Source organism: Rutilus rutilus (genome assembly GCF_951802725.1).
Source record: "Rutilus rutilus genome assembly, chromosome: 7".
In the NCBI taxonomy this organism is placed as follows: domain Eukaryota; kingdom Metazoa; phylum Chordata; class Actinopteri; order Cypriniformes; family Leuciscidae; genus Rutilus; species Rutilus rutilus.
The window spans coordinates 14507095-14533201 of NC_140221.1; the positions used below are offsets into that span (position 1 = coordinate 14507095).

General features: G+C 41.3%; 1 protein-coding gene across 2 annotated transcripts in view; it reads right to left on the reverse strand.

Moving 5' to 3' along the window:
- Nucleotides 1–1172: 1172 nt before the first annotated feature.
- Nucleotides 1173–26107, reverse strand: part of c5 (complement component 5) — a 28525-nt gene continuing 3590 nt past the window's right edge. For both annotated transcript variants that reach the window (XM_084413101.1, XM_084413100.1), the window contains 35 exons: nt 25927–26032; nt 25710–25845; nt 25506–25621; nt 25215–25415; nt 24894–25088; nt 14967–15173; nt 14728–14877; nt 14453–14579; nt 14264–14332; nt 14043–14145; nt 13419–13531; nt 13229–13313; nt 12947–13029; nt 12345–12481; nt 7784–8005; nt 7432–7492; nt 7264–7353; nt 6831–7043; nt 5527–5611; nt 5163–5322; nt 4977–5075; nt 4725–4896; nt 4393–4598; nt 4161–4310; nt 3999–4061; nt 3379–3472; nt 3252–3291; nt 3057–3159; nt 2893–2967; nt 2710–2815; nt 2532–2615; nt 2286–2375; nt 2089–2172; nt 1808–1949; nt 1173–1528 (listed from right to left, as the gene is read on the reverse strand). In XM_084413101.1, coding sequence (XP_084269227.1) covers nt 1384–1528; nt 1808–1949; nt 2089–2172; nt 2286–2375; nt 2532–2615; nt 2710–2815; nt 2893–2967; nt 3057–3159; nt 3252–3291; nt 3379–3472; nt 3999–4061; nt 4161–4310; nt 4393–4598; nt 4725–4896; nt 4977–5075; nt 5163–5322; nt 5527–5611; nt 6831–7043; nt 7264–7353; nt 7432–7492; nt 7784–8005; nt 12345–12481; nt 12947–13029; nt 13229–13313; nt 13419–13531; nt 14043–14145; nt 14264–14332; nt 14453–14579; nt 14728–14877; nt 14967–15173; nt 24894–25088; nt 25215–25415; nt 25506–25621; nt 25710–25845; nt 25927–26032 — 4312 coding nt within the window. In that variant the 3' untranslated portion in view covers nt 1173–1383. The remainder of the gene's footprint in view (nt 1529–1807; nt 1950–2088; nt 2173–2285; nt 2376–2531; nt 2616–2709; nt 2816–2892; nt 2968–3056; nt 3160–3251; nt 3292–3378; nt 3473–3998; nt 4062–4160; nt 4311–4392; nt 4599–4724; nt 4897–4976; nt 5076–5162; nt 5323–5526; nt 5612–6830; nt 7044–7263; nt 7354–7431; nt 7493–7783; nt 8006–12344; nt 12482–12946; nt 13030–13228; nt 13314–13418; nt 13532–14042; nt 14146–14263; nt 14333–14452; nt 14580–14727; nt 14878–14966; nt 15174–24893; nt 25089–25214; nt 25416–25505; nt 25622–25709; nt 25846–25926; nt 26033–26107) is intronic.

A 26107-nucleotide genomic window follows, 5' to 3' on the forward strand; every position in this document is an offset into this window, starting at 1 on the left:
GTCCACGACAAAAATTTGGTCACCAGATTACGTTGCAGTTTACGCAAGTCAAGTAACGTTATAGCTGGGATCATGATTTATGCTTATTTCACTCTTAGTCATCATAGTTTTAAACACAAAATAATTCACACTTTAATGGATTTTTAATTTTAGATTAAGTCCCCAAAGTTAAAGAAATATCCACTTGTTGAATGAATTTGGAGAAATGACCTAAAAACTTCAAAGGGACGTATCAGATGAGAGAGACACCTGTACTGTAGGACATGCAGTATCTAAACAATAAGAGACTGAGATGTACCATCATCGTTAAGATCTTCTCTAGGACCTCCATCCCTCTCCGACCGTGAGATGGCGTTGGGGGTCACAGATTTGCTCTGGAGGCTCTTGGAACATTTGGATCCTGTTGTTTGTGATTGTTTTCGCATCTTGCTTGCGAGTCTTTTCATTTTATTTAACGGGGGGGTATGAATTTTATCTGAGGAAGCCAGCGATTACGATGCTCATCCTAACTTAAGTTAACGTTAACGTTACCTAAATCAAGACGACTGCTAAAACCTAACTGCTGGTGGTAGTTTCTTCTGCTTTATGTTAAAACTTACAATGCAGACCAAATCTGACTAAATGATAGAACGAAAGTCATCTGCTAACAAAAATATTATATTTAAAATAAGTTTTATATTTAACTGCATGGCCACTTTTGTGAAGACTCGTCCATTTTTGTTAGCCCAGTTTCCATAGCGACCTATTAGGATTCCTAGGGATCATCCAGTAACCGTCAGATTATTATAATTCTCTCTTAAATACTGTCACAGCGGATACAAGCCTGTTACCTTTATCTCTTGTCCCAGGTGTCATATATAGTTCATGCGTTTCTAAAGGTTTAAACTGAGCTATTACTCTCTTGTCTGATTCTCCAGCCATGAACTCAAATCATTCGCGGTGATGTTAGGATCATGTGACTCAGCTGCAATTATTTCAAAATAAGAGTACTGTGCGCTCAAAGCAGACTCAATATCCAAACAACCAGAATGTTTCTCACAATGTTTAGCAAAATATTATAATAATTGTATGCACATACATACATAAATAACAATAAACAATTTCCTAAACACATTGTCAAGCAACGAAAATTGAAAGTCGTTTGATATAACAAATTGGACATGTAGGCCTAATACTTTTTTGGGGTTTGTTTAATTTTGTATATGTTTGTGGTTAATACAAAATAATGACAAAGATTATAAAATAATCACATATTTAAAGAATTTAAAAATTGTTTAGAATTTCTAAACAATATTTTTTATGTATTTGAACGTTTCTGTTTATTCTTATTCAGAGGATAAGAACATGCATAAGAATCATCTCTTTTATTGACATTGCAATTTATCATTTAACTTCACAGCCAGATAATACGAAATCCAATTCAAAATCATCCAACATTCGGGCATATTGTTTGCAGGCAGCATCCCTGCAGTCAGATTCCAGTGGCCACCAGTCAACCCAAGCATGTGAGTCCAAAGGAAACTTATACCTAAACACATGGTATAAGAAAATCAGTTCTGAGGCTTTTGTACTAGCCCACATAATAGTTAAATAATGAATGTGAAACACTCTCACTTTACATTGTGTTGTACTAATGCAAGGTGTTACATAACAGATTTGAGGAATTCATAATGAATTTGCAAAAGAATTGCATATTATATACGATAAAAATTTTTGGTCGTACAAGCAGGTAGTCTTGCCTAAAATCTTGATTTAAGGTACTACGTATGATGTGTTTTTTAAAACAAGAAAGCAAAAAAGAACTCACTTATAAGCACGATCCACTTTTATCTTCATGCTCTCAGAAGTCATGACCAGATACTGCTTGCCAACTTCAAAATTTGTTTCAATGCAAGTTGCCTTCTTCACAAAATCTATCTCTGAATCTGTTTTTAAGTCGTCCGTTTGTTCTGCAGAAGAGAAATTCTGGATTGAAGCTGTGATGCAACTTGTTTATTTAAACTCTTTATTCAAATAATTTTACTTTAAATCATTTACAACTTAAACTTTATAATATATTGACAGAAAACATATTCAATATACTCTTGCCTTTTTTTAGCAATGCTTTAACTTTTGCTTTGTAGGTCACGAAATCTCCACTTGCCTCAGAGGATTCAATTAACACTTTAAATACTAGAAAAAAAGATGGGGCAGTAAATGACATGTACCATTGTGCAAACGTATACCACTGATCATGTGACAATGATTTTTATGTGACCAGAAGCTTCATGAGGATCATTATTTACCATATTTCATGCTTTCTTTGCACATATCACTTTTGCGCTGTTCAGCAGTGATTGTGGGATCAATGGTGGATTTAAAGTTGCAGCATTCCGCTAATTTTGAAAAAGACATGGAAATACAGACTAATTGTTAAACTAACACAGACGCATTAAACTCAATACACATGTAAGCCTATGTAAATGATAACATCATGTGTGATTCCAGTTTTTTTCTTTATTTCTGTTTTGTTTTGTTTTTAAGCAGCTTACCTGCCATGCACTGACACTGGTCTCCCTCACAGAGTCGCAACAGTTTGCGGCTTTGTTTGTGGTAAAACTTCATACAAGTGCTTCCTATCAAAAATGAGTAGAGAAAGCTTGTTTTATGTAGCCAAAATCAGTTCAGCCAGATATAAATAAAACATTTGGGGAAACATTTGTGCTTTACCTTGATAATTAAATTCATAAACTCTGAATACCGAGGATCTGCTCATGCCAGTTTCAAATTCCTCTTGAATACGGAAACCCACACAGTAGAAATCTTTTGATGGTATCTGCAGGATAAGTATTGTATGGTTAGAAATATTCTTCAAGGTGACAATGAAAGTTTGTTTTGTCTAGCAATGCTTACCGAATCTATTTGAAGGATGACTTTGTCACCCAATATTTCATAGCTGGAAATCTGAGACTCAAGTCCATTTTGATACTGCAAAATTTAGAAACATAAAATGTCACTACAGTTTTCTGAAACTATGAATGTTTTCTGTGGAAATGTATTTGCATTTAGTGTCTCACCATATCTAAATCCTCCTGGACTGGGATCACACCGGTCGGCAAGTTAATTTCCATCACAGTGAGTCCTGACTCAGTTTCGAATGTATTTTCATGTGGCTTGTATCTTTAAACATAATGGCATTTTTTAATGCGTTTTACATGCAAATCTTAAATTTAAAACCTGTAACTTCTTATCAGGAGTTTCTACAGACTTACTTTGCACAGGCCACAATCCGCTGTGACAAAAGCATAGGATCTGCTCACAAAGAAATCAAATTAGCTGCACCAAGTTCATTTTAAAAGATAACGAGTGTATAAAAGTAGAAAAAATTACAGAACGTACCATCTGAATATGGGACACGGTCATGAATGTCAATTGATATATTAAATTGGCAATTTTCATTGCTCTCTGTCATCCCATAGTAAACTGTTCTCAGCTGTCAAAATGAGGTTAATCAATAAATACAGTTGGTTTCGTGCATAGAATATATATATACACACACACACACACACACACACACACACACACACACATATGTATAAGTCTAGATTGTTGTAGTGTTTATCAAATACACTGAAAATGACCATCCTTTAGAATGATTGTTTAAAAAAGGATGATTTTTTTTTTTTTATCTGGTCTTTACTGATCAATGGCATATATTAAAATTCTACAATACTATTTTTCAAAATCAAATAAAAACACAAAAAATTAAATCAATACTTTTAAATAATACATTTGAGCATCATTACACTATATAACTAGACAAGTATAAAAAAAAAAAGATTTTGACTTTGGGATCTGAAATAAATTTTAAGTGATCACTAGAAGATAGCAGAGGTAGTTTAAATGTAAAAATAGATGAAAATGAGTGTGAACAAATAAATATCCAATTTTGATATATATTAGTAATATCAACCAATAACTGATATTTATATTCCTTTGTTAAATACAAGCTCACTTACTTTGGCAAATGAAACACCAGAGCTCATTGCTGTTTTGATTATTATATCCTCATTTTTGATCACCTTTTCAAAGAAAACAGAAGAGTGGCATTTATATATAATGTAAATGAAAATTGTACCCATAACAATTAAGTTAACATCATAAAAAAATGAACGTCTTACCATTGGTTTAGCCACAGGCTTTTGCTGAGTTAGTTTGATTCTGCTGATGTCACCTTTAGTCTTGTATTCAATGTCAACCACCATGTCTAAGGTGGCTTGACTGGCTAAGATGCTATACTTGGTAAGGGCCTCCAAAGTGAGGATGCTGTCCTGAAAATTTGAGAAGAGTAAGATCACATATGATAAAGACAACATTAAAAGATTAAGATACTGTATATATCGCATTGAGTACCTGTGTTGAAAGAATGCCCCCTCCGTATCTCTGGTCTTGTGTTAACCAGTTCAGGATGGGCTTTGCATAGGTGGAATCACCTCTGACTAAAGAGTTAAGCAGGACATAAACGGTTGTTTCCACGGTCTTTGCTGTCGCACCACTGGGTTTTAATGAATCCTTGTTAGATTCAGAGTCTTCCCAGAAACGAATTCTGGCTGGGTCCCCTGAAAATGTTAGATGTACAGACAAACTGTTCGTATTAAGTTATTGGTCAAATATTAGAGGGTTTAGTCTGTGCTGATTTGGTTTTTTGGTCAAAAGTGTGCGGAATGTCCCAAATAAGATTTTACCTTTAACTTGAGCCTGCAGTTTGATTTTTTCATAAAGGCCGACTGCCGGCATACTATTGATGTCTACCAGTGTCAGAGCATAGGATGCAATGGCTCTAACATATAAACTTTCAATCTTCTTTGACTTAGAGGAAAGGTACTCCGTGGCATGATCTAAAGCATTTTTAAAGGCCTAAAGAGACAATTGTACTGTTAGTCATTGACTGAATGAGGAACAATCCTACATTGGTCAGAATTTACTGCCAGTCATACCTGTATGTTAACATTTGGGACCTTCAGAGCATTTTTAATTCCAATCATGACAAAAGAAGTGAGGAAGACTGTCTTTTCAGTGACATCTGCTCCGGAACCCTTTAAAAAAACAAGACAATCTTGATCAAAACACTGAAATGAGTATGATACAGTATGATATCATGAACACTTATTTTCTTTACATACCATGAGTTTAAGTGGATTGCTTTGTGATTTCTCAAAGAATGAGCCATCATCATTCTGACGATTTTTAATCAGCCAATAAATGCCATTGATCAGCACTTCAGACTCCAAAGAGACATATTCATGCATGTCAGCAAAAGTCTTGACTATAAGAGCCGTCATCCTAAAGAAGTTTTTACAACATTCCAGAAACCTCATTTTACATTTTACAACCTCCAGTAGAATGTTAGTAGCACGTAAAATGTAGAAGTTCTATATGTATTGCTATCTATGTAAAACATTTGTAAAATAACAATTAGACAATGCTTCGTTTCGGCTGCCACTGAGGAAAAAATATGGCATACAAATTTTTTTAGCAGTTGTTTACCAGGTACTGGCTGATTTGTCCTTGTTCGACCATATGCTGAAACCATGTTCATATTTCTGCTTATATGACATCATGCTGGTGATGCCTGGAAAGGAACAGCGAGTCGTTAAATCACTTAATAGTTCATTATAGTTAATTGTACTGGCTATAACTGATATAGTTACTTATACTTTCGTATAAGACAAGCAAGTAAAAAACAAAATGTAATTATTACAGGATGGAAATTATCATTATCATTTGTTACTATTGTATGGAGACCGAGTATACAAAAAATTTGAAAATAAAATAAATAATGAAAATAGAGCAGCAATTAACGGGGTTCAAGTGCTTTAAGGACTTTAAGCACATGCGTAAAAAGTTATTATGTTTTATTTAGCAAGCCTGTAACCACCTAGTGGTTGCAGCCAATTTACTGAGAAAATATATGTTTTAAATCTTTTTAACAGTTATCGAGGTTGAGCCAAAAACCTAGCAATCTTCAATATTAATGAACGGTTCGATTGACAGCGGTGGTCCTAAAGGCAAAGTTGCTCAGAATGAGTTGTAACATATGGTATAAAAGTTGTGGGCATGTACGAAAAATCGCATGATATACAATCCTTTACGCACGCGAATTAATGTGAAAATGATTTTTTTTTTCATTTTAAAGCACCACCAAGTGGCCAGTCCTTTTCCACGTGACCACAGACTGAGCCAATTCATAGGTGTACAGAGTTTGGTGAAATTATCTTAATCGTTCAAGAGGGATAGCCATTTTAGTAAAAGTACTTTGAACGTTTTGGCATCTCGCCACGGACGTCAATCTAAATTTTGACTTTTTTAATAATTATTGACAGTCAGACTATTTCTGCACTGGTTTGGTTCCGATCGGGTGAAAAACCTAGGACTATTTCCCAAAAGTCGTTTTTATTTTATTTTTTTATCCAAAATCCCCAAAAATTGTGCAGAGTAATGATCAAGCCAAGGATTCCAACAATATAAGTCACTTGAGCCTGCGATGAATGGTTTGAGTTATGAGCTATTACATTCTTTTGATCGCTGTAGTGCCACCATTAGGCCGATTGGGGCGAGACTTGGTAACGTTGTAGATGGGGGCTGGGTACTACCATCCCTCACAGTATAAAGCCTCTACAACTTATGGTTTGGTCTGCCCGATCACTTTTAGGGGAGAATGCTGATCCTTGGAAATTCTAAACATTACAACAGGGTTTCAGCGCTACGGCCTTGAACCCCTAAAAGAACATGATATACAAGAAATGTGAAAAAAAAAAAAGTATTCTTCTCTACTGAAACAAACATCCCACCAGCTTGCATTTTCCTTTTTAATTCCTTTTCACTTGCAGCTGACTCTTTCCCCAAAATGTCCCATTTCTCTGTCTTGTCTAGGTAGTGGTAGACATAGTAGATTGGCAGGAGACTCATGAGCTCCATCTCTGCAGTTCCCCGTGGCAGGTTAGTCAACTGTTTTAAACCTTCTGGGTTATTTATTATTGACAGAAGCTCTCCCAGTACTTCACCTGAACAAGAAAAACAAGTTATAAAATTGTGACTTGGCAACATTTCCTCACTATAAAAATACATAGGGCCTCTGGAACCTCCAGTATAATCAATTTTAATCTATGCAGTTTATAAAAGAAACATTATCGCACAAATCAGATATAGTTAAAAAATTTTTACTGTGTAGAAAGTGTCATTTAGCATCTGCACAAATGTGTTCAAGCTTCGCAGGCATCATACCATTAACTGTTAGAATACGATCCACAGTTGACTTGGGCACAATGCTTGGTGGAATGAATTTTTTTAACTCAAGTTTTCGCATGGAAGTGCCTAAGAAGGGAAAAAGAAATGGCGTGAAACTCCAGCACATGAGTAGAGAGCATACTTATACTTTTCAGATGTCCTTACCAAAGACTCCATTTGGATCTATTCTTCCACCACTTTGTATTTCAAGTCTAATTCCCTCTGGCTGTGAAGTACCAGAAAATTAATCAGTCAGATCATAATCTCAGGCATACTAAACTGAAACTGGTTTAGTTCTAAATAAACACCATTTTTAAGCAAAAATATCATGAGGAATCTCTACTGTACTCTTTTAAGATAAAATACTTAAAAGACATAAAAGTGTACAATAAAAACACACTGTAACTTTCAAAACTTCCTTCTATATTAAATATGTAGTTTGTACATCTTTAGAAAGAAGGGAACAAACTGTTACAAAGATACAGTCCTCTAGCACTGACTGCATATCGCCTCTTACCACCACTTTCAATTTCTTGACCACACTCTCAGCCCCCCACTCAGTTGTTAAAGTGAAAGTGAGCGTATGAGTGCCCGCTTCCAAGGCCATGATGTAGAACGTGACCAAAGCCACTGAACGGCCTTCGATAAGCCCCTTGTTTTCATTTGGCTTTCCCTGTTTCACCTGTTGAGTTCCACGAAACACACACACTCCCTCTGTTGCGGTCAGGATCACACTGAACTATTCATGTATGTGTGAGATATAGAAAGATACAGAGAGAAAGAAAACTATAATGAGTTTATCACCATAATGTCACATAAATATATACACCATTGTTCAAAAGTCTGGGGTCGGTAAGATTTTTTAATACTTTTGAAAGTCTCTTATGCTCACCAAGACTACATTAATTTGATCAAAAATCGAGTAAAACAGTAATATTGTGAAATATTATTACAATTTAAAATGTTTTCTATTTTAATATATTTGAAAGTGTAATTTATTATTGTGATGGCAAAGTTGAATTTTCAGCAGCCATTACTCCAGTCTTTAGTGTCACATGATCCTTCAGAAATAATTATAATATTCTGATTTGGTGTTAAGGAGAACCTCTCGGTTAACGACTGTAACCATAGTTCCCTTCTCAGGGAACTATGGTTACAGAGATGTTCCCTTTCGAGGGAACTCGCACTGCGTCGATGGCGCTTTGGGAACGAGAATGCCTGAACGCCATACGCACAAGAACCTGTCATGTGAATACTGGGATCAGTTATGACATAAGAACTCGTGATCCAGGGGCACCAAGGTCCAAGGAATAAAACCTGACAAACGTGAGCAGTGAGGACCAGCCTGCCACATCACAAACTTCTTGAAGGGAGACCCCTGAAATTAAGGCCTTGGAGGCCACCATACACCTAGTGGGAAGACCTCTTATGGCCAAAGGTGATGGCTGGCCAGAAGCTTCATAAGCAAGAGAGATAGTCTGCCACAACTATCCACTTGATAATAGTCTGTTTAGATGCAGACCATTTCTTAGGAGACCCAAAACAGACAAACAGCTGATCAGACTTACTCCACAGGGCAGCTCTGTGGACATAACTATGGCCGCCACGTACACCTTTAGAGTGGACGGAGATAACCCTGCTGAAAAACGATCTTAAAGGAACTCTAGTATTGAACCCACAGGGCAGTTAACTGAATCCCATTGTCGTATATTACACCAAGAAGCAGGGCCGTCGCTAGTGGGGTGAAAGGTGGTGACAATTATATACACAGAATCCAGCAGTTATTCTATGTATGCCCCTGTTTGTATGAATAATTCTAATATTTATATTAGTTGTATGCATGAGATTTAAATGAAAACCACAAAAACATGCAATTTGGTTAAATATTTTTTCCAAATATCTGCTTCTCTTACCTCCCTATAAATGGTTTAGACTGATCTAAAGTATTTATTAATTATTCAGTCAGTGACAAACATCAGATGGACCCAATAAAATTGTAAGTCCCACCCCAGCTCGTGAACAGAACCAATCAGAGTTGAGGCGGCAGTGCCTAAAGTTAACGACGAACTTGGTGAAAGAGCAGGAGATTGACTGACAAAATGTCGGGGAAAAGAAAAATAAATAAATCAGGGTACCAGAAACGGCATGAAAAGAAGGAGAGGGAGGCCAGGAGAGTTGTTGTATCCCAGTCGATCAAGATGTTCTTAAAGACAGGTTGTATTGTTATTTCGCTGGGAATAAGAAAACTATCGTCTACAGCCTGCCGGGTACTGTCACTTTTCATTATCGGTGCGCACCACAATCGACCGAATGATTACGTGGTCAAAATTCTTGTCTTTTTACACTATTGTAAATAAAGTAAAAAAATCTAAAAAGTCACGACGCATTGCATTATGCACCTGACCTGCCGGCTGATGATGTATTTATTACATCAATAAAACACGAATACACACTGCACTTGAATTAATACATTTTATCTTTATTTAATAATATTATCTTTATTAAAAAATAAGACAATAAATGACTTTATTTTTTAAATTTGACAGCATTCTTGTCAATTTATAAATGTTTACTTTTTGATTTATGAATTATAACAGACTGATGGGGAAAAACATTATTTTGCTGTTACTTTTAAATAATTATTTTTATTATTATTTAACAATTTATTTGTATTAGTTGTAATTTTTATATACATTTGACTTTTAAAATAAAGGTTTTACAACAGCATCACCTTCTTCTGTTATATGTGGGCCTCCATGCTCATCTATTTACAGTAAATGATATTGGTGGAGGGTGGTGGGGGCCCACATCAATATTTTTTCAGGGGGCCCCAAATCCCCTAGCTATGGCCCTGCCAAGACGTAAAAACGTTCCACTTCAGGGCGTATAGTTTCTTTGTGGATGGAGCTCTGGAGTGAAGTATGGTCTTTACAACCTCGTTTGAGAGACCAGAGTCTATGAGTTGGGCCCCCTGAGAGGCAAAACCCGCAGGTTCCATGTCTCGGGTCAGGGATGGAGGATCACTCCTCCCGCCTAAGATAGAAGCTCCCTCCTGACCAGAATCTCCAGAGGAGAGCCGTCAAGAAGGGATACTAGGTCCGAGAACCACACCAGAATAACCAACTTATTCTGTCCTGGTGGACCTTCTCCAGAACTCCTGGGAGTAATGCAATCGGGGGAAATGTGTACAGGCACAGCCTCAGCCACGTTTGTATCAATGCGTCTAGTCCCAATGGGGCTGGACGTGTGAGAGAGAACCACAGCGGACAGTGCGTCGTATCCTGAGATGCAAACAGATAAAACCTGTGTGGACAAGCAGGCCTCTTAGGTCGGGGAAGTGCTTCAATGCCATGAAGACCGCTATGGTCTTCGCATATTGGCAGGAAACGACCGATTTGACAGATTTTCGAACCAGACGCAGCTGTGTGGTGACGCTGGATCATAAGCTTGCTGGAAACCGCTGCGCCTGAGGCACCGATGGTGACGGGGTTGGCAGAACAGCCTCCTGAGAGCACTGAAGTGGCGCGGGCACGGTGTAATGAGGTGAACACCGCTCCACCCTTAGAAGGTTGCCCTCAGAAATCTGACGCCATGAGCATCAGGACTTCTTCGTTGTCGAAGCCTTCTTTACGAAAAGAACATTCCTCAGATCGGTCTTCTGTTTGGAAGGCTTCGGCTTCGGCACTCTCCTTCAGTTGCGCTCGATATGAGGAGCTCTACGGTTGGGGCTTCTCACGCTTAGCAGCCCCAGGGGCCTGGAGACGGCGAAGGAGGTAACGCTTGACAGCTTCATTATTCATAGGTGTGGTTTGGGCGTAACGTGAAATAAACCAATCAGAGCGATATCTCACATTCCCTTTAAGAGCAGGCACGTTTGTTCTATGGCGGATTCCTATTATAACGGCGGATTTGCCAGGCGCGCGCCAGCAGCGGTTCACAGCCAAGGAGACCGACGTTCTCGTCAGGGCCGTAAAACACAGAGAAGTGACATTGGGGATGGGAGAAACCCACCCAAATGAACTTCGGTTAAACAGGCGTATGATAATTTGGGTAAATGTGTAAGCTAGATGTATGCTTTTATAATAAACTATCTATCTATCTATCTATCTATTGTAATAATGTATGATTTGCAAAAATGAAAACTGCTGCTTCTGTGTGTAGATGAGAGAATCAAAGTGCATGCGTGTTGTGCACACGCTACATTGATTATGGCCAAGCATGCGCCCTTAAAATAGCATATGAATAACATGCGCAACGCGCCACTGACTTTAGACTAGGTTTTTCCTGGTCAGTGGCGGAATTGTTTTCTAAACCTGCAAAATAGCATCAGGGAACGTTTGCGCCGGAACACGCCTCCTCTTTGCGCTGAACCGCCCCCGGGAGCGCAAGTGTATTTCCTAGTTTACTGACGTGCGTCTGTGGAGGGAAAAGTCTGCTGTGCGCGGGTGCAAAATAGGAATGATACATGCGTCGGTGTACAAAGTCAATTGCGCTGAGTGCAAGATAGGGCCCTCTGTCTTTCTCTTTAATATCTAACAGATTTAGCCATAAATGCCTCTCCACAGCCACCATTGCTGTCATAAACCGCCCAATGGTGCAAGCGGTCTCTTTGGTGGCCTGAAAAGACAGATCTGTGGCCCGACACAGTTTTCGAACCGCGTCAGTCCCCACCCCCTCACTATCGTCTAGGTCCCTCAGTAGGTCGGCCTGGTATGCCTGTAAAATCGACATGGTGTATGAAGACATGCACCAGCCTGACCTGCTGCCATATACGCTTTTCCCACTAGCGTGGATAATGTTATTAGGGGCTTAGTGGGAAGGGTCGGGGCCATCAGGGACGATGCTGAGCTCGGGGACAGATACGTTCAAGAAAGTTCAAAAGAGCATTTATTTCAAATAGAAATCTTTTGTAACAATATAAAAGTCTTTACTGTACCTTTTGATCAATTTAATGCATTCTTGCTGAATAAAAGTATTTGTTTCTTTTAAAAAAATCTGACCCAAACTTTTGAACGGTAGTGTAGGTGATAAAGTATAATTTCGATTTAAACTCATCCTCAGGTAAGTGAACCGCTTACCCGAGTTTTTGAAGAACGCTGATTGTAGACTGAACCCCTGAGCTCAATCTGCTCTCCACGAATCATGGAATAAGGCAAGGGTATATCCACACTAATGTCCTGGGACACCTGAACCTTTTCATCTGACACACAGATCCCTGACCAAAGGAACAGGAGAGTCTGAGATTCTAATAAAAAAACACCCCAACAGGTCTGCATGCATACTGGGTTATTTCCAGAATGCACTGTTTGTAATGATGGCTGTTCTTGTGAAGCTCACGCCTATGGTCAGATTATTCAAAAAAATGTAATCATAATTTCAGGTAAATCAGGCCCTGACGACGGGTACTAAATGATGAGAGAATTTTCTTTTTTGGGTGGACTATCCCTTTAAAGGTAGAATGTGCTACTGTAATTCATATTTAATTAGTTGGTAATTCAGGTAATCCATGCATATAGAAAATCTGCATACTGTATAGCCTACTGAAGTGATTATAAGAGTTAATATGTTAGTATGCTGTTTCAGCCTTTCCTACAGCTTTTGGCTAACATTACACATATTCCCTTTTTCAGCCACCAGATGATGCTAAAACAAATTATTTCGATCCAGCTTGTTGCCTCACCCTCACTGAAAACCCCAACTGCTTTCACCTCCCACGTAGTCAGTGAATCTGGAAGATTTTTGGTAATGCTTACTGACCCAGACCTTAAACAGACAGATTAAAATGAAAGGTATAACTGGATGATTTAACAAAAAGAGAGGAATTTCACTCATATGTAGATTTTGATGTATTTCAAATCAGTTTATAAGCAATAGTACAATCCTAATGGATATATTTGAAAAAAATATATATTATAAAGATTATCAATTAGCCAGAAGGTTGTAGTTCAGAAAGTTTTCTTACTTGCTGGTGTGTTCCTCCCATAACCAGCTCTCAGGGAAGTAGCTCCTAATCTGAGATGGCATCACATCCAGCAGAAAGTCGATTGCTGCATTACGTAATGGAGAACTTTAGATCCTGTCTTTTTACATGTTTAGTCATCTAAATTACTAGAAGTTCATTGTGTTGATGATGTCATAAATAACAACCATACCTCCACGACTTAGAATGATTCTATCCGAATTCTCTTTACGGAGCTTCATAGCAAATTCACAGCATTCCAAGAAGGCACGCTGGCACCTTTTCTTCAAGTGCTCAGCAATTTTTCTACAGATTTGTCAGATGAAATTATTCACAGGAATACACAGTGCAAAGATACAGGCTAATGTTAAAGTATAATATAGGGGTGAATTCAGGGTGATTGGGACACTCATTGCCATTGAGATGACTTGGAAAAAGTGTCCCAATCAACCTGAATTAACCAGTTTGTTTCATTCAGATGGATTATGTTAAAGTATGTGGCTGCCATTTAAATGAACTCACAAAAAAGATATATACAAAATAAAAACACTTATACGTAACTTATACATTAAATTAATTCATTATAGTAGCAATATCTAATTATAGGCTCCAGAATTTTTTTTCACATCAAGTATTATTCATTATTAAATTAATAATGTTGCTTATTACTTGATAATATCAATTTTTTTATTTTATGTATCATGTATTTATGTAACATTGGCACTACAACAAAGAGAAATACATAATATGAAATTCAAAAAGATCTCTAAAATATGATTTCATGTAAATGTCACATTAAAAGAGCTTAATTCCTTACGGAGGAAAAAGCAATCTCCTAGAACGATCTCCACAGGTTTCAAGCGTAGGGCTACTGCGTGTCCCAGACATGCAGTAATTCTTGTACTGCCCATACGTTTTGGCTGTACAACAAACATGTGGGCATAAATGTATTTTGATGATGTTGCAGTGCAAAAAAAAAAAAAAAAGGTTATTAGCGCATACTGTTACTGTTTTTAAACAAAATGCTTGCATACAAACCCTTTTCTTCAAACATTTGCCCCAGGGCAGGTGAACGTTTTTGCCTAACTATGTCTGAGCAGGCCCCCCCTTAAAAAGAAGAAAAGAAAATACATTTGCCAGTGTTTCAGCAAATTATCATGTCCTCTATTGAGATGTTTTAATGTAACGAGTCACACTCGCTTATTAACTTTACACGTGAGCATGTACCTGCACTAGAGGCCTTGGCGTTTGCATTGGTGATGAACATAAGGCCAGCGCGGTCCAACACATCAGCATTATTTTTGCCTCCTCCTCTTCCACAACCCAAGTCACTTCGCTCAACATGTTGTAGCACCTGCAACAATGAGAAACAACACATATCAGCACTCATTTTTATCATCACCTTAATTTGTAGTTTAGTAAAAAGCAAAAAAAAAAAAAAAAAAAAAACATACAAAAGCTGACCATATACACCATCTTTTTGAACTAGTCTGCTTTTTTACCTTTTTTAGAGGGTCTTTGTCGTTAGATTGTAGGTCATACAAGGCCGTATCTACAGCAGAAAAAGCCACAAGTGACTCCTCTTTAGTTGACACTCTTAATTCAAGTTTATCTTTGGGTTTATACTGTGAGTTGAGAGTTGATATGTCCACCTGAAATATATTCCAATGAGGTATATATCACTATTCATAAATAACATAAAACACATCACAACTATTGATGACAAATAAAAAGGCATTACTTTTAAGTTGTTAACACATTTAGCCTTCACATCAATCCACACAGAGTCTGCCACCAGTTCCGCTTTTTCCTCCCCATGCAGGACGTAGTACACCAGTAGCCGAGCAGACGGCACCATGTCAGGGGTGATCTTAATGTTAAGGCTCTGTCTCTTTTCACTGACACGCTTAACTGTGGCAAACTGCACAACTTTTCCTCTGGAAATGACCTTAAAAAAAATGATTCTGTCATAGATGGTTCACTGGAATACTTACAATGCATTAAGATGGATACCATATAAAGCATTTAAAATTATAATGTAATGTATAATATGTTACAGTATCTGTCAAACGTTTGGGAACATTATTATTATTATTTTTTTTTTTTTATGTTTTTGAACAAAGTCTCTTATGCTTACCAAGGCTGCATTTATTTAATCAAAAATACAGCAAAACCAGTAATATTGGGAAATATTAATGTCATTTATTCCTATTAACAATAAAAAAGACTAAAATCTTTTTAAGAATAAAAAAGAGAGAGATTAATACTTCATCAAGGATGCATTAAATAGATCAAAAGTGACAGTGAAGACATTTATAATGTTACAAAAGATTTCTATTTAATAAATGCTTGAATAAAGTTAATAAATAAATGTAATAATGCAAATAAATGCTTTTCATTGAACTTTCTATTCATCAAAGAACCCTGAAATAATTTCTGAAGGATCATGTGACACTAAATGTAATGATGTAATGATGCTGAAAATTCAGCTTTGCTATCAGGAATAATTTACGTTAAAATATATTAAAACAGAAAACAGTTATTTTTATTTGTAATAATATTTCCACAGTATTACAGTTTTTACTGTATTTTCTATAAAATAAATGCAGCCTTGGTGTAATAGACTTCTTTCAAAAACATAAAATATTTAAATTTGTCCAAACTTTTGACAGGTACTGTACATTAAATTAATTCATTAAAATAAGTAATACATAATCATAGGCTACTTTTAGTAGTAGCCTATATTTTAGCGTATTCTTAGCCAATTTTTTCACAGAAACAAAATGACAGATATAGTCTCAAGCACCACCAGCAGCCCATACTGATTCTCTAAAATATCATCTTAATTTGCACCATCGGTTTATTTCTTAATCAGTGTTGAGTTTCATAAACTCGCCGTTGCATTTGAAATCCGAATTGTAGGTTATTATTCTCCGTTTTTCAATCAATACATTATAACGGAAATAATAGTTTAAAAGCTGAAAAAAGCAGGGTTTTAAAAATATATTGTTTTATAAGAGACATCGTTATGTTTCGCTCCTCTGTCTGCGCTTCAGAAAGCATCTCAAACCGCTAAACTTATGGAAAGTTTTCAGTCAGGGAAACTGTTTCTCAAAGATGTGCAACGATTTATAGATTTATTTGGAACTATTTTCGTTTACGATATATAGAGCAAAATGTAAGTCATGTAATATTAACGACTTGTTTTTTTAATTGTATAAAATCAACGTCCTGCTGATGTTCGGGACTGCACTCTTCCTCTTCTGATACTAGGCTTTTGTTATAGGCTAAAGAGAGAAAAACAAGGATGGCCAACAGGAACTTTTTTGTGAATTGTATTCTGTTTCAGAAATGAATGGGCTTTTATTGTAAAATCTGTTGATTAAGTTTGGTTGAGTGGTCTGTTATGCTTAAATAATAAAATGTAGCCTATGCCAGCTTCACTTGCTCCCGTTTATGCACCAGCTGCAAATGCTAAAAATAAATAATATAAACAGCGCTAGTTTTTTTATCAGCAATCATGAATTAAAAAAGGTAAGTCAGTCTTTGTTTGTATTGCATGTTCCCTTTTATAGGTGCTCTAAGCGATGTCACGCGTATTTTAGGCCAAAACATTTTTTGTCACATACAGCAAACATCTCCTCACCATCCGCTAGCTGCTTGTCCCCTGAACACACTGTAAAAATCGCGGAAAACAAACTGGGCTAACCCTCACCACGAAACAATAGGTTACTGTTCGTAACCCCAGTTCTCTGAAACATCGAGTGGAGAGATCCACCTATGGGAAGGGCATCCGCACTTGACCTCTGCAGAAGCATCCAATTGCACCAAGTCTGGCCTGACAGACAGAAGCGCTTTCAGCTACAAAGAGCCCACACCCAGAACAGAATGAGCTACCGGGGTTCTCGTGACATCGAGCCGGTAGTATCTGACAAACGTATGGGGAGAGGCCCAGCTTGCAGCGGCACATATGTCCTGCAAAGAGACTCCCTTAAATAGAGCCCAAGAGGCAGCCATGCCCCTAGTGGAGTGAGCTCTGATGCCCTCTGGAGGCTGCACCCCCTTAGACTCATATGCCAACGATATAGCTTCCACAAGCCAATGAGAAAGGCGTTGTTTAGAAATGGGGTTCCCTGAGTAAGGGGGGCCCCAAGAGATGAAAAGCTGGTCGCTTTTTCTAAACGAGCTAGTCCTGTCCAAGTACGCCCGCAGGGCACGTACAGGGCACAACGCGTTCAACCTCTGCTCCTCCGTGGAGGAGAAAGGAGCTGGATGAAACGCGGAAAGCTCAATCACCTCACATGTGAATGCCGGGAAGCATTTTGGCATAAAGGCCGGGTTGGGCCTGAGAAAAACTTTATCTCCACTAAGAGAGAATTTAGTGCACGAGGGATGAACAGAGAGTGCATGCAGATCACTGACGCGCTTGGCAGATGCCAGGGCCAGGAGCAGAGCTGTCTTTAAAGACAATGTCTTAAGGGAAATGCTTCCCTTAAGTTGATGGTTGATGGCTTCAAACGGTTGATGAGCCATCGCTTCCAGCACCATGGAGAGGTCCCACTCAGGAACTGCTCTCCTGGGTACCGGAAGAGAGCGGCGTGCGCCCTTCATAAACCTACGAATAAGAGGGTGTTGCCCCACCGTGGAGCTGCCAAATCCCACATGACATGCAGTGATAGCCGCTAAATAGACCTTAATAGTGGAAAAGGATCTTCCCTTATCCATAAGATCCTGCAAAAAGCATAAAATGTCAGTGGTAGAGCACAGATATAAAGTTAATCGTCGCCCTTCACACCACTCTTCAAACACCCGCCACTTACAGTCGTAAAGGGACCGTGTCGAAGATGCCCTGGCACCCTGAATAGTGGCCACAACACGTGGGGGGAGCCCCAACGCGTTTAAGTTGGCCCTCTCACGGGCCAGGCCCAGAGGGCCACCCTGTCTGGGTGCGGGTGGTAAATTTCCCCGTTCGCCTGGGATAGCAGGTCCGTGCGAAGTGGGAGGGGCCATGGCTGGGCATACAGCAGAGGGATAATCTCTGAGAGCCACGGCGCCTTGGGCCACCTGGGAGCTATCAGAATCATGGTCAAGCTCTGCTCCCTCACCCTGGCCAGAGACAGCGTTATGAGGCAAAGGGGAGGAAAAGCGTAGAGCAGCACGTTCGGCCACGGATGTGCCAGTGCGTCCACGCCGAGTGGGGCGTCCTTGTCCCGTAGCGAGAAGAACATAGGACAATGGGCATTTTTGCGCGAGGCGAAGAGATCTACGGTTGTCTGGCCGAACCTCCTCCACAGTAGACCCACTATCTGAGGATGGAGGCGCCAGTCCCCGTAGAGAGGGTTTCCCCTTGACAAGAGGTCTGCACCCCTGTTCAGTATGCCCGGGACATGCGTTGCCCGTAACGACAAAAAGTGCCGCCTGCTCCATACTAACAGCTTGAGAGCGAGAGCATGCAGCTTGGAGGAGCGCATCCCCCCCTGGCGGTTGATATATGCTACGGCTGTCGTGTTGTCGCAGCGCACCAGCACATGTTGGCCCTGCAAGCGGGGCAGAAAGTAATTCAGAGCCTTCCACACCGTGAGGAGCTCTAAATAATTTATATGGGCTGAGTGAAGTGTGCTTGGCCACACACCATTCACTGTTCTGCCCTCTTGTGTGGCTCCCCATCCTGTTAAGGATGCGTCTGTCGCTACTACTTTCCGCAGCATAATCGCCCCAAGAGGGGTCCCATGCGCGTAAAACTCCTCATTCCTCCAGTGGCGCAGCGCTACAGTGCACGTGCGCGTCACTTTGACAGAGCGGCGGAGATCGCGTAAAGGGCTGAGGTGAAGAGATAAAACCCACTTCATGAACGCCCTCATTCTCAGAAGGCCCAAAGGCAGGACGTGAATAGCCGCCGCCATAAGACCCTGTAACCTGAGACCTGCGCGATAATGTACTCTCGCTCCTTCTCTGAATTGTGTGAGGCAATTCATTAAGGAGAGAACGCGCTCTTGTGACAGACGCGTGCGCATTGTACCCGAATTCAGCTCCAGACCCAGAAAAATTACTTTCTGCGTGGGAGTGAAATTGCTCTTGTTCACATTCACTCTGAAGCCGAGCGCTGTGATGTGCGCGAGTACACGGGCAGTGTTTTGCATGACGATCTCTCTCGAATCGGCTATAATAAGCCAATCGTCTATGTAAGTCAGGATTTTGAGCTATTCCCGCTATTCTCAGCGGAGCTAACCCCGCCTCCACACACAGACAAAATGTTCTCGGGCTGAGAGCAAGGCCAAACGGAAGCACTGTGAACTCGTAACATATGCCTTGAAAGGCGAAACGAAGAAAATTCCTGTGTGAAGGATAAATGCTTATGTGGAAAAAAGCATCTTTCAGATCGATCGATGTGAACCAATCGTTCTGTTTTATTGCAAGAGAGAGAACGTTGTGGGTTAACATTCTGAAATTGTATTTCCTTAAATGTTTGTTCAACACTCTGAGATCCAGAATAGGACGAAGAGAACCGTCTTTCTTTGGGATCAGGAAATAACGGGAGTAGAAACCCTGATGACACTGATGCAGAGGCACTGCTCGCACCGCCCCTTTCTCGAGGAGAGAAGATATCTCGTCTTTCAGAATGTGCGCGGAGCTCTCTTCTGTGTGAGAAAAGATAACTCCGTTGAAACGTGGAGGTTTTCTGGCAAACTGAAGCCTGTAGCCCTTCATTATAGTGCGCATCACCCAATCTGGGGGCGACACAGACTGCCAGGCTGTCACGTGTGACATGAGGGAGCCCACAATCACCGGAGAATTGCTTAGGGCTGGCAATACAACCGGATTGTTCATTTGTGATACAATGGCGCCATCTAGTGGACAACTTAGGGGCGACATGTAGGATTTCTGAGGAACAACAGCACTGGGCAGAGCTTCCGCTCTCAGTGTTAGATAATTCTGTTGTTTTTTATTTTTTATTTTTGAAACACACACAGGGATATGAACCTTTATTGAATGTGTGAGAGGTTGCTTGTGCAAACTGTGAAGAGACAGAAGCTGGGAGGGGAAATTCTGTATGGACCACACCTGAACTTGTGACAAGTCCATGTTGAACTGAGGTTGGGCACCCGAACGAGGGAAAAGCCCTCTGCCTCAAGTTGAGAACTTCCTCTTTTTGGGTAAAGGGGGGGAAAAACTCAAACCTGTGTCCAATGGGCTGGCCGCCCGAAAACCTGGACAGAGAAGCCCCTGGGGCTGAACATCAGGTATGCCTCTTCCTCTTCCCGTCCGACGGGGTAGAGTTGTTGGGCTTTTTCGCTGCGGCCGCAGCGAAAGACGCCTTACCCCAGGGCTTAGGACTCAGGAGGATGGTTGGGCTGCTGGCTGGGCTGCTGGCTGGGTGGCCTGCTGCGAGCCTTGGGTCTGGCCGTGTTGTGGTACGGCCGTACCGTGGCCGTGGCCTGAGGGGGCCGTGCGGGGGGCTGATGCGGAGCGGGCTTTCTAGGCAGGCACAGTTTAAAAGCCTCATGCTCCTTCTTCTTGTCATCGCACCGCTGTTGCATAAGGGAACAGCAGGGCCGAAAAGAGCCTGGCCTGGTTCCACCGGTGCTCCTGCTATGCGGCGTTTCTCGCTGTCGGGCAGACCAGAGAGATTGTGCCAGAGGGCGCGTTCCCCCACGACGGATAAGGCCATAGAACGTCCGCCGGCTTGGACGGCCTGGCGGGTGTTGCGAAGGACCAGATCGTTGACGGTGACGATCTCCTTCCACAGCGTCGGAGATTGCACGCCTTTCTCCAGATGCGAGCTCATATCCTCCAGCAGCTCCGCCTGGTAGGCCGAGAGGAGGGAGGAAACATTAAACCGCGAGGGCCGAGGCCTTGTACGAGGCCTGGAAGACAGAAGCTGAGAAGCGGTCCATCTTATTGGGGAGAGCTGGCTTAGGGGGGGCCAGTAATCCTCCCTGCGAGGGGTTAAGGTGTCTGGCAATCGAGGGCTCGATGGTGGGAGGGTCGCCTGCCATGTCCTTCACCTCCAGACCCGCTAAGCCGTGCTTAAGATCGAGCGGGTCTCTCCAGTAGTGACGCATGTGCTTAGCGCACGCGGGGAGGACCGGCATAAGCTGCTTCCTAGGACCGGGAGGGGGCCCCAGGAGCTTGCCATCATACACATCCCTCTCTTGGTCGGCAGCATTCTGGAGGGCTGGCCATTCGATGCCGAGACGAGCGGCCGCTCGCTCACACACCTCGAGAAGGACCGCGTGCGGCAGTGCAGCCGAGCCGCTATGGTTTCCTCGTCGTCCGAGCCATCCAGTATAGCGGGGTCCTCGTCCTCGCCTGAGCCGGGCGGCTCAGAGTCGAGCGAGGAAGCACCGGGAAGAAATTCCTCAAGTAAACCCTCAGACTGGTCAGCCCAGCTGAGAGAAGGCAAGCTCTGGGAGGCCCCCGGAGCTGCAACGTTTTCACCTACTCCCACATCCGAGTCGTACTGATCATCCGCGCTTTGGGTGGACGCAACCTTAAGTCGGCGTCGGAGAAGCTTCCTAGGCAGGGCGAGGCAATGGCTGCAGTTTTCCGGGAGTGAAAGCGCTTCTTCCGCATGCTTTAATCCCGTGCAAACCACGCAAAAGGGATGGGTATCCCTCGCGGCGATGAGTGAACCGCAGGCGGCAGGACATGCACGCGACTGCGAATCAGACGGGTTAGCAGGACCGGAGGCCATACTACCAGCTTGTTTGTGATCCATGGGCGAGGTGAAAGTTAAGACGCAGGCGGGCAGCCTGAGCGAATCCAGGTAGCGAGCGTGGGTGGCTTGCAACCAGAAACCAATCGCAACTGAACGTAACCAACTGACAAACACGCCAGGCGGAGGCTGATCGAAGATGATATATCCTCCTGTTGACTGTAGTGAAGTCAGCGAAACACGTAGAGCAGCGAAGCAAAGAAGTCGCGAGAAGCGAATAACAACTGAGGTAAGATAGCGCGTGCTAGTGGTTTATACACTTGGTAAGGGGCGGGTCCCTTACCGGGCATTGGTCACGCGCTTCTGTCTGTCAGGCCAGACTTGGTGCAATTGGATGCTTCTGCAGAGGTCAGGTGCGGATGCCCTTCCCATAGGTGGATCTCGAAACGAGATGATGAAAGAGAACATAACAAACTGTTCCAGCCAATAACCGACAAGAAGGATTTGGGGGTGGGTTTTGGGGGTTAGTGCGCGGATGAGGAGGAGGGAGGGTCTAGCCTCCGTTTTGTTTGACAATACTTTAAACATCAACAAGAAATGACGTCACCCAACATCACTTAGATCACCTTGTGTGGTCCTCACAAACTCGTGGCCGACTGTTACATCAACTGTCGACTGTTACGTCATAATGATCGTGAGTATAAACAGTGCAGCGGGTTTATTCTTTTTGTAGCGAGTCGGCGATTGTGTGAGTATGCTTTTTACACAGGGTTTGGGGATCTGAATTTTAATATTTTCATAATTTGCAGAAGAATCTGCTTAAACTATGGAATGTTATTGTCTTGATTTGCTGTAGCTACATTTAGATAAATAAATAGGCATGGTAGGCTACACTGTGGTGATTTGTGTGGAAATGAGAGGATGATATGTGAATCAATAATGATCAAATCTTTATATATATATAATTGTTGTTAATTTATATTTCATTTACATAACAATAGCAGATCTGATGACACACTGAAGTGATACTGAAAGCTTATTGGCCTTAAGCTGATTCGTGTAATCAATCAAATTTGCCTCGACAACTGGGCATAATAAAAAATTACTATAAACATTTACATTATGTGCATCTGAGTTATGCACATTAGTAGGGAAATTGATCGACATAAGTTTACATTGGGCTTAAGACAACAAGCTTTCAGGTTCTTGTACTGTATGTTTACTCAAATCATCTCTTCCCTTTCTCTTTCTTTCATAGTGTTTCACAGATATAAATTGCAAAAAGTATTGTTCACTTCTAGTTCATTTTCGAGTATGTCAACCATGCCCACCATTTTTGAGAGTGCAGAACAGTCCTCATCTACTGAATTGTCAGATGAGCTCACAACGGCCCTTGCTGCGGGCGGTGGTGGGCGATAATGGAAGTTTCAGACCCCATATCTGAGTATCCTGAGTATGAGGACCTCATCTCAGACTAGTGGTGGGAAACAGTGGAGGAAGGAGAAACATCATGCCCCACATCCCTGGTCTTCAGTAATGCATCTGAGAAGGCTCATTCCCAGCACTCCGGCTTCTCAGATGGGAAATATGAGGAGGGAGAACTGAAGACCACGAGGCAGTGGAGGCAGCAGAACTCTCCCAGTGCTAAGAAAGAGGACCTCACCTCATCCCTGGTCTTCAGTGATGCATCTGAGAAAGCTCAGCACTCAAGTTTCTCTGATGCAACAAGGGCCATCGACCAGAGGAGAAATTGGAGGCAGAAAAAGCCACAGATAGCATCTGTGCCTGCTGTGTCCCCAAAGGAAGCACCTGTGCCCATAGGGTCCCAAAAAAGAGGAAAACTCAGGATCCCTGAACATTTGATTAAACATCTGAAAAAGACCACTTTAGAAACATACATACCCATCCAGTCTCTTCCACCACCAGTGGCTGCCTCAAAGGTGCTCACATGCTCCTCACATGGAGCAACAATGCCAGACAAGTTTGAAGCTAGGCCAAAACTAAAGACCCATGAGCCACTAAGGCAGGAGCTGCTGCAGCAGAAGCCTCAAGCTTTTCTGCAGGGACCACCCATGCCTGACAACATCTCAAAGAGGCAAAAACGAAAGATCCCTGAGCCTGAGATGGCACCTGTGTGTTGCGCACAGGGAGCACCTGTTATTAACAAGATCTCAGAGAGGAGAGATCCTAAAAACCCTGAGCTACTGAGGAAGCATTTGCAAAATGCACCAGTGCTTGAGTCTTACGCAAACCTCAGGATCCCTGAGCAGCAGAGGGAGAAGTTGAGGGAACAGTGGGGGCAGCAGCAGAGGCAGAAGAATATCCAAAAGGGAGCACCTGTGCCTGCTGCGTCCCCAAAGGAAGCACCTGTGCCCATAGGGTCCCAAATAAGAGGAAAACTCAGGATCCCTGAACATTTGACTAAACATCTGAAAAAGGCCGCTTTAGAAACACCCATACCCATCCAGTCTCTTCCACCACCAGTGGCTGCCTCAAAGGTACTCACATGCTCCTCACATGGAGCACCAATGCCAGACAATCGGTACAATGCTTTGTACAATCTGGCACAATGCCAGACAAATTGCGCGCTTCAATCCGTTGTGGAGACTCTCTATTCGTTCCGGTGAAATTACAAAACAAAATGCACAGAAACGTGTCCCTGCCTGATATACAACCACATATAAACATAATCGGTTCTGATGAGAAAAAAAAACCTATACGAGTGCGGATTACGGATTAGAACCCAGAACCTCTGACACGCTTGGCAAAAGTTCTGTCACTGGACCATTTAAATATACGCTTAAATGAGTCGGATCTATGTACTTATTCATGTGAAAATTCTCACCACTAACAACATATTTTAGACCTCATTAAACGACAAATTAAACCCAATACTATTTAAATTGATTGCTGGACATCGTAATGTTATTGTAGCCTACATCTGATTTATGATGTAGCATTGTGTTAGCAACGCTAAATAATAAAATATATATAAATATTTTATTATTTTACCTGGTAGCTGAAAGTCTTCAGAGAAAGGTAGTCACGATAATGAAAGAAAACATCGATGTTAATGTACTGTCCAACTTCAACTACCGAGGAGTCAGGAGGTAAATCGATGTACAGGTAACGATGGTTGACAGAAATATATGATTCAGCCTTTAGTTTAAGTGGAGCCTGACTCCAATGTGGATCTTCTGTCTCAAACTGAAAAGAGTTCAAAATGAATGTGCATTTAGCATATATATCATATTATAATGCTAAATATATAATTAAATGATTAAACAGTTGTCTCTGTAATTTTGACCTACTCTTGGCCACAATTTTACTCACAGTGAATTCAGCTTCCTTCACTTTATCGGGTATATTACAGATGAAGTAAGCAATTCCATCTCCCCGACTCATCACTGTCATTGTATCCTGGTGCCCAGAAAATTTGAAGTGCTCCAGTTCATTGTCAGCTGTAGTTGTTGTTGCCCTTATCTTGACTGACACACCTTTCACTGGTTTACCCAAAGGATCCTTCACCAAGACCTATGGGTCCCCAAAATATTCGGATGGATGAAACATATAAATATGCTTGTTCAATTACCATAAATCTACTTGAGGAGACAGGTTTCTTACTCTCATAGCGTATGGTAGACCCGGTTTGATGAAAGGAGGGGTTGCGCTCAGACTCAGGGTAAATGGAGTTTCTACAAATTTTACACTTGAGAGCTCTGCCTCCTGGGAGATGCCACCTGACAATGAAGAGGTGTCAAACTTGTTTGCTTGATATTTTGATTCAGGATAATGCACTCCTGTTTCGGTGAAACTAACTAGACCTACCAGTTGTCTCTTGCAGAAAAACTGTCACACGAAGAAAGCTGTTTTCTTTCATGTCACTCAGACGTTGAGGCCCATTGGGCATGGATGACAAAGCTAACTTGATGTTTAAGCTGACTTCTGTCTTTCCATTTATCAGCTATAACAAAAGCCAAAAACATATATATCCTCTGCAATTAATCATTAAATGATGTTTAGTTGACTGGAACACTGACTTTACCATATATTTTGTAAATGTTGCTGGTATCATGATGGTTTCTCCAGGAGAACTGTATCCAAACATCAAGAAAATATCCGCCAAACTAACTGGAGTTCCATGGACATACCTGTCAGCACAAATATACACATATTTAAACATTTATGTGCAAATATACAGTATGAATTGACAGCAACTGAACTGA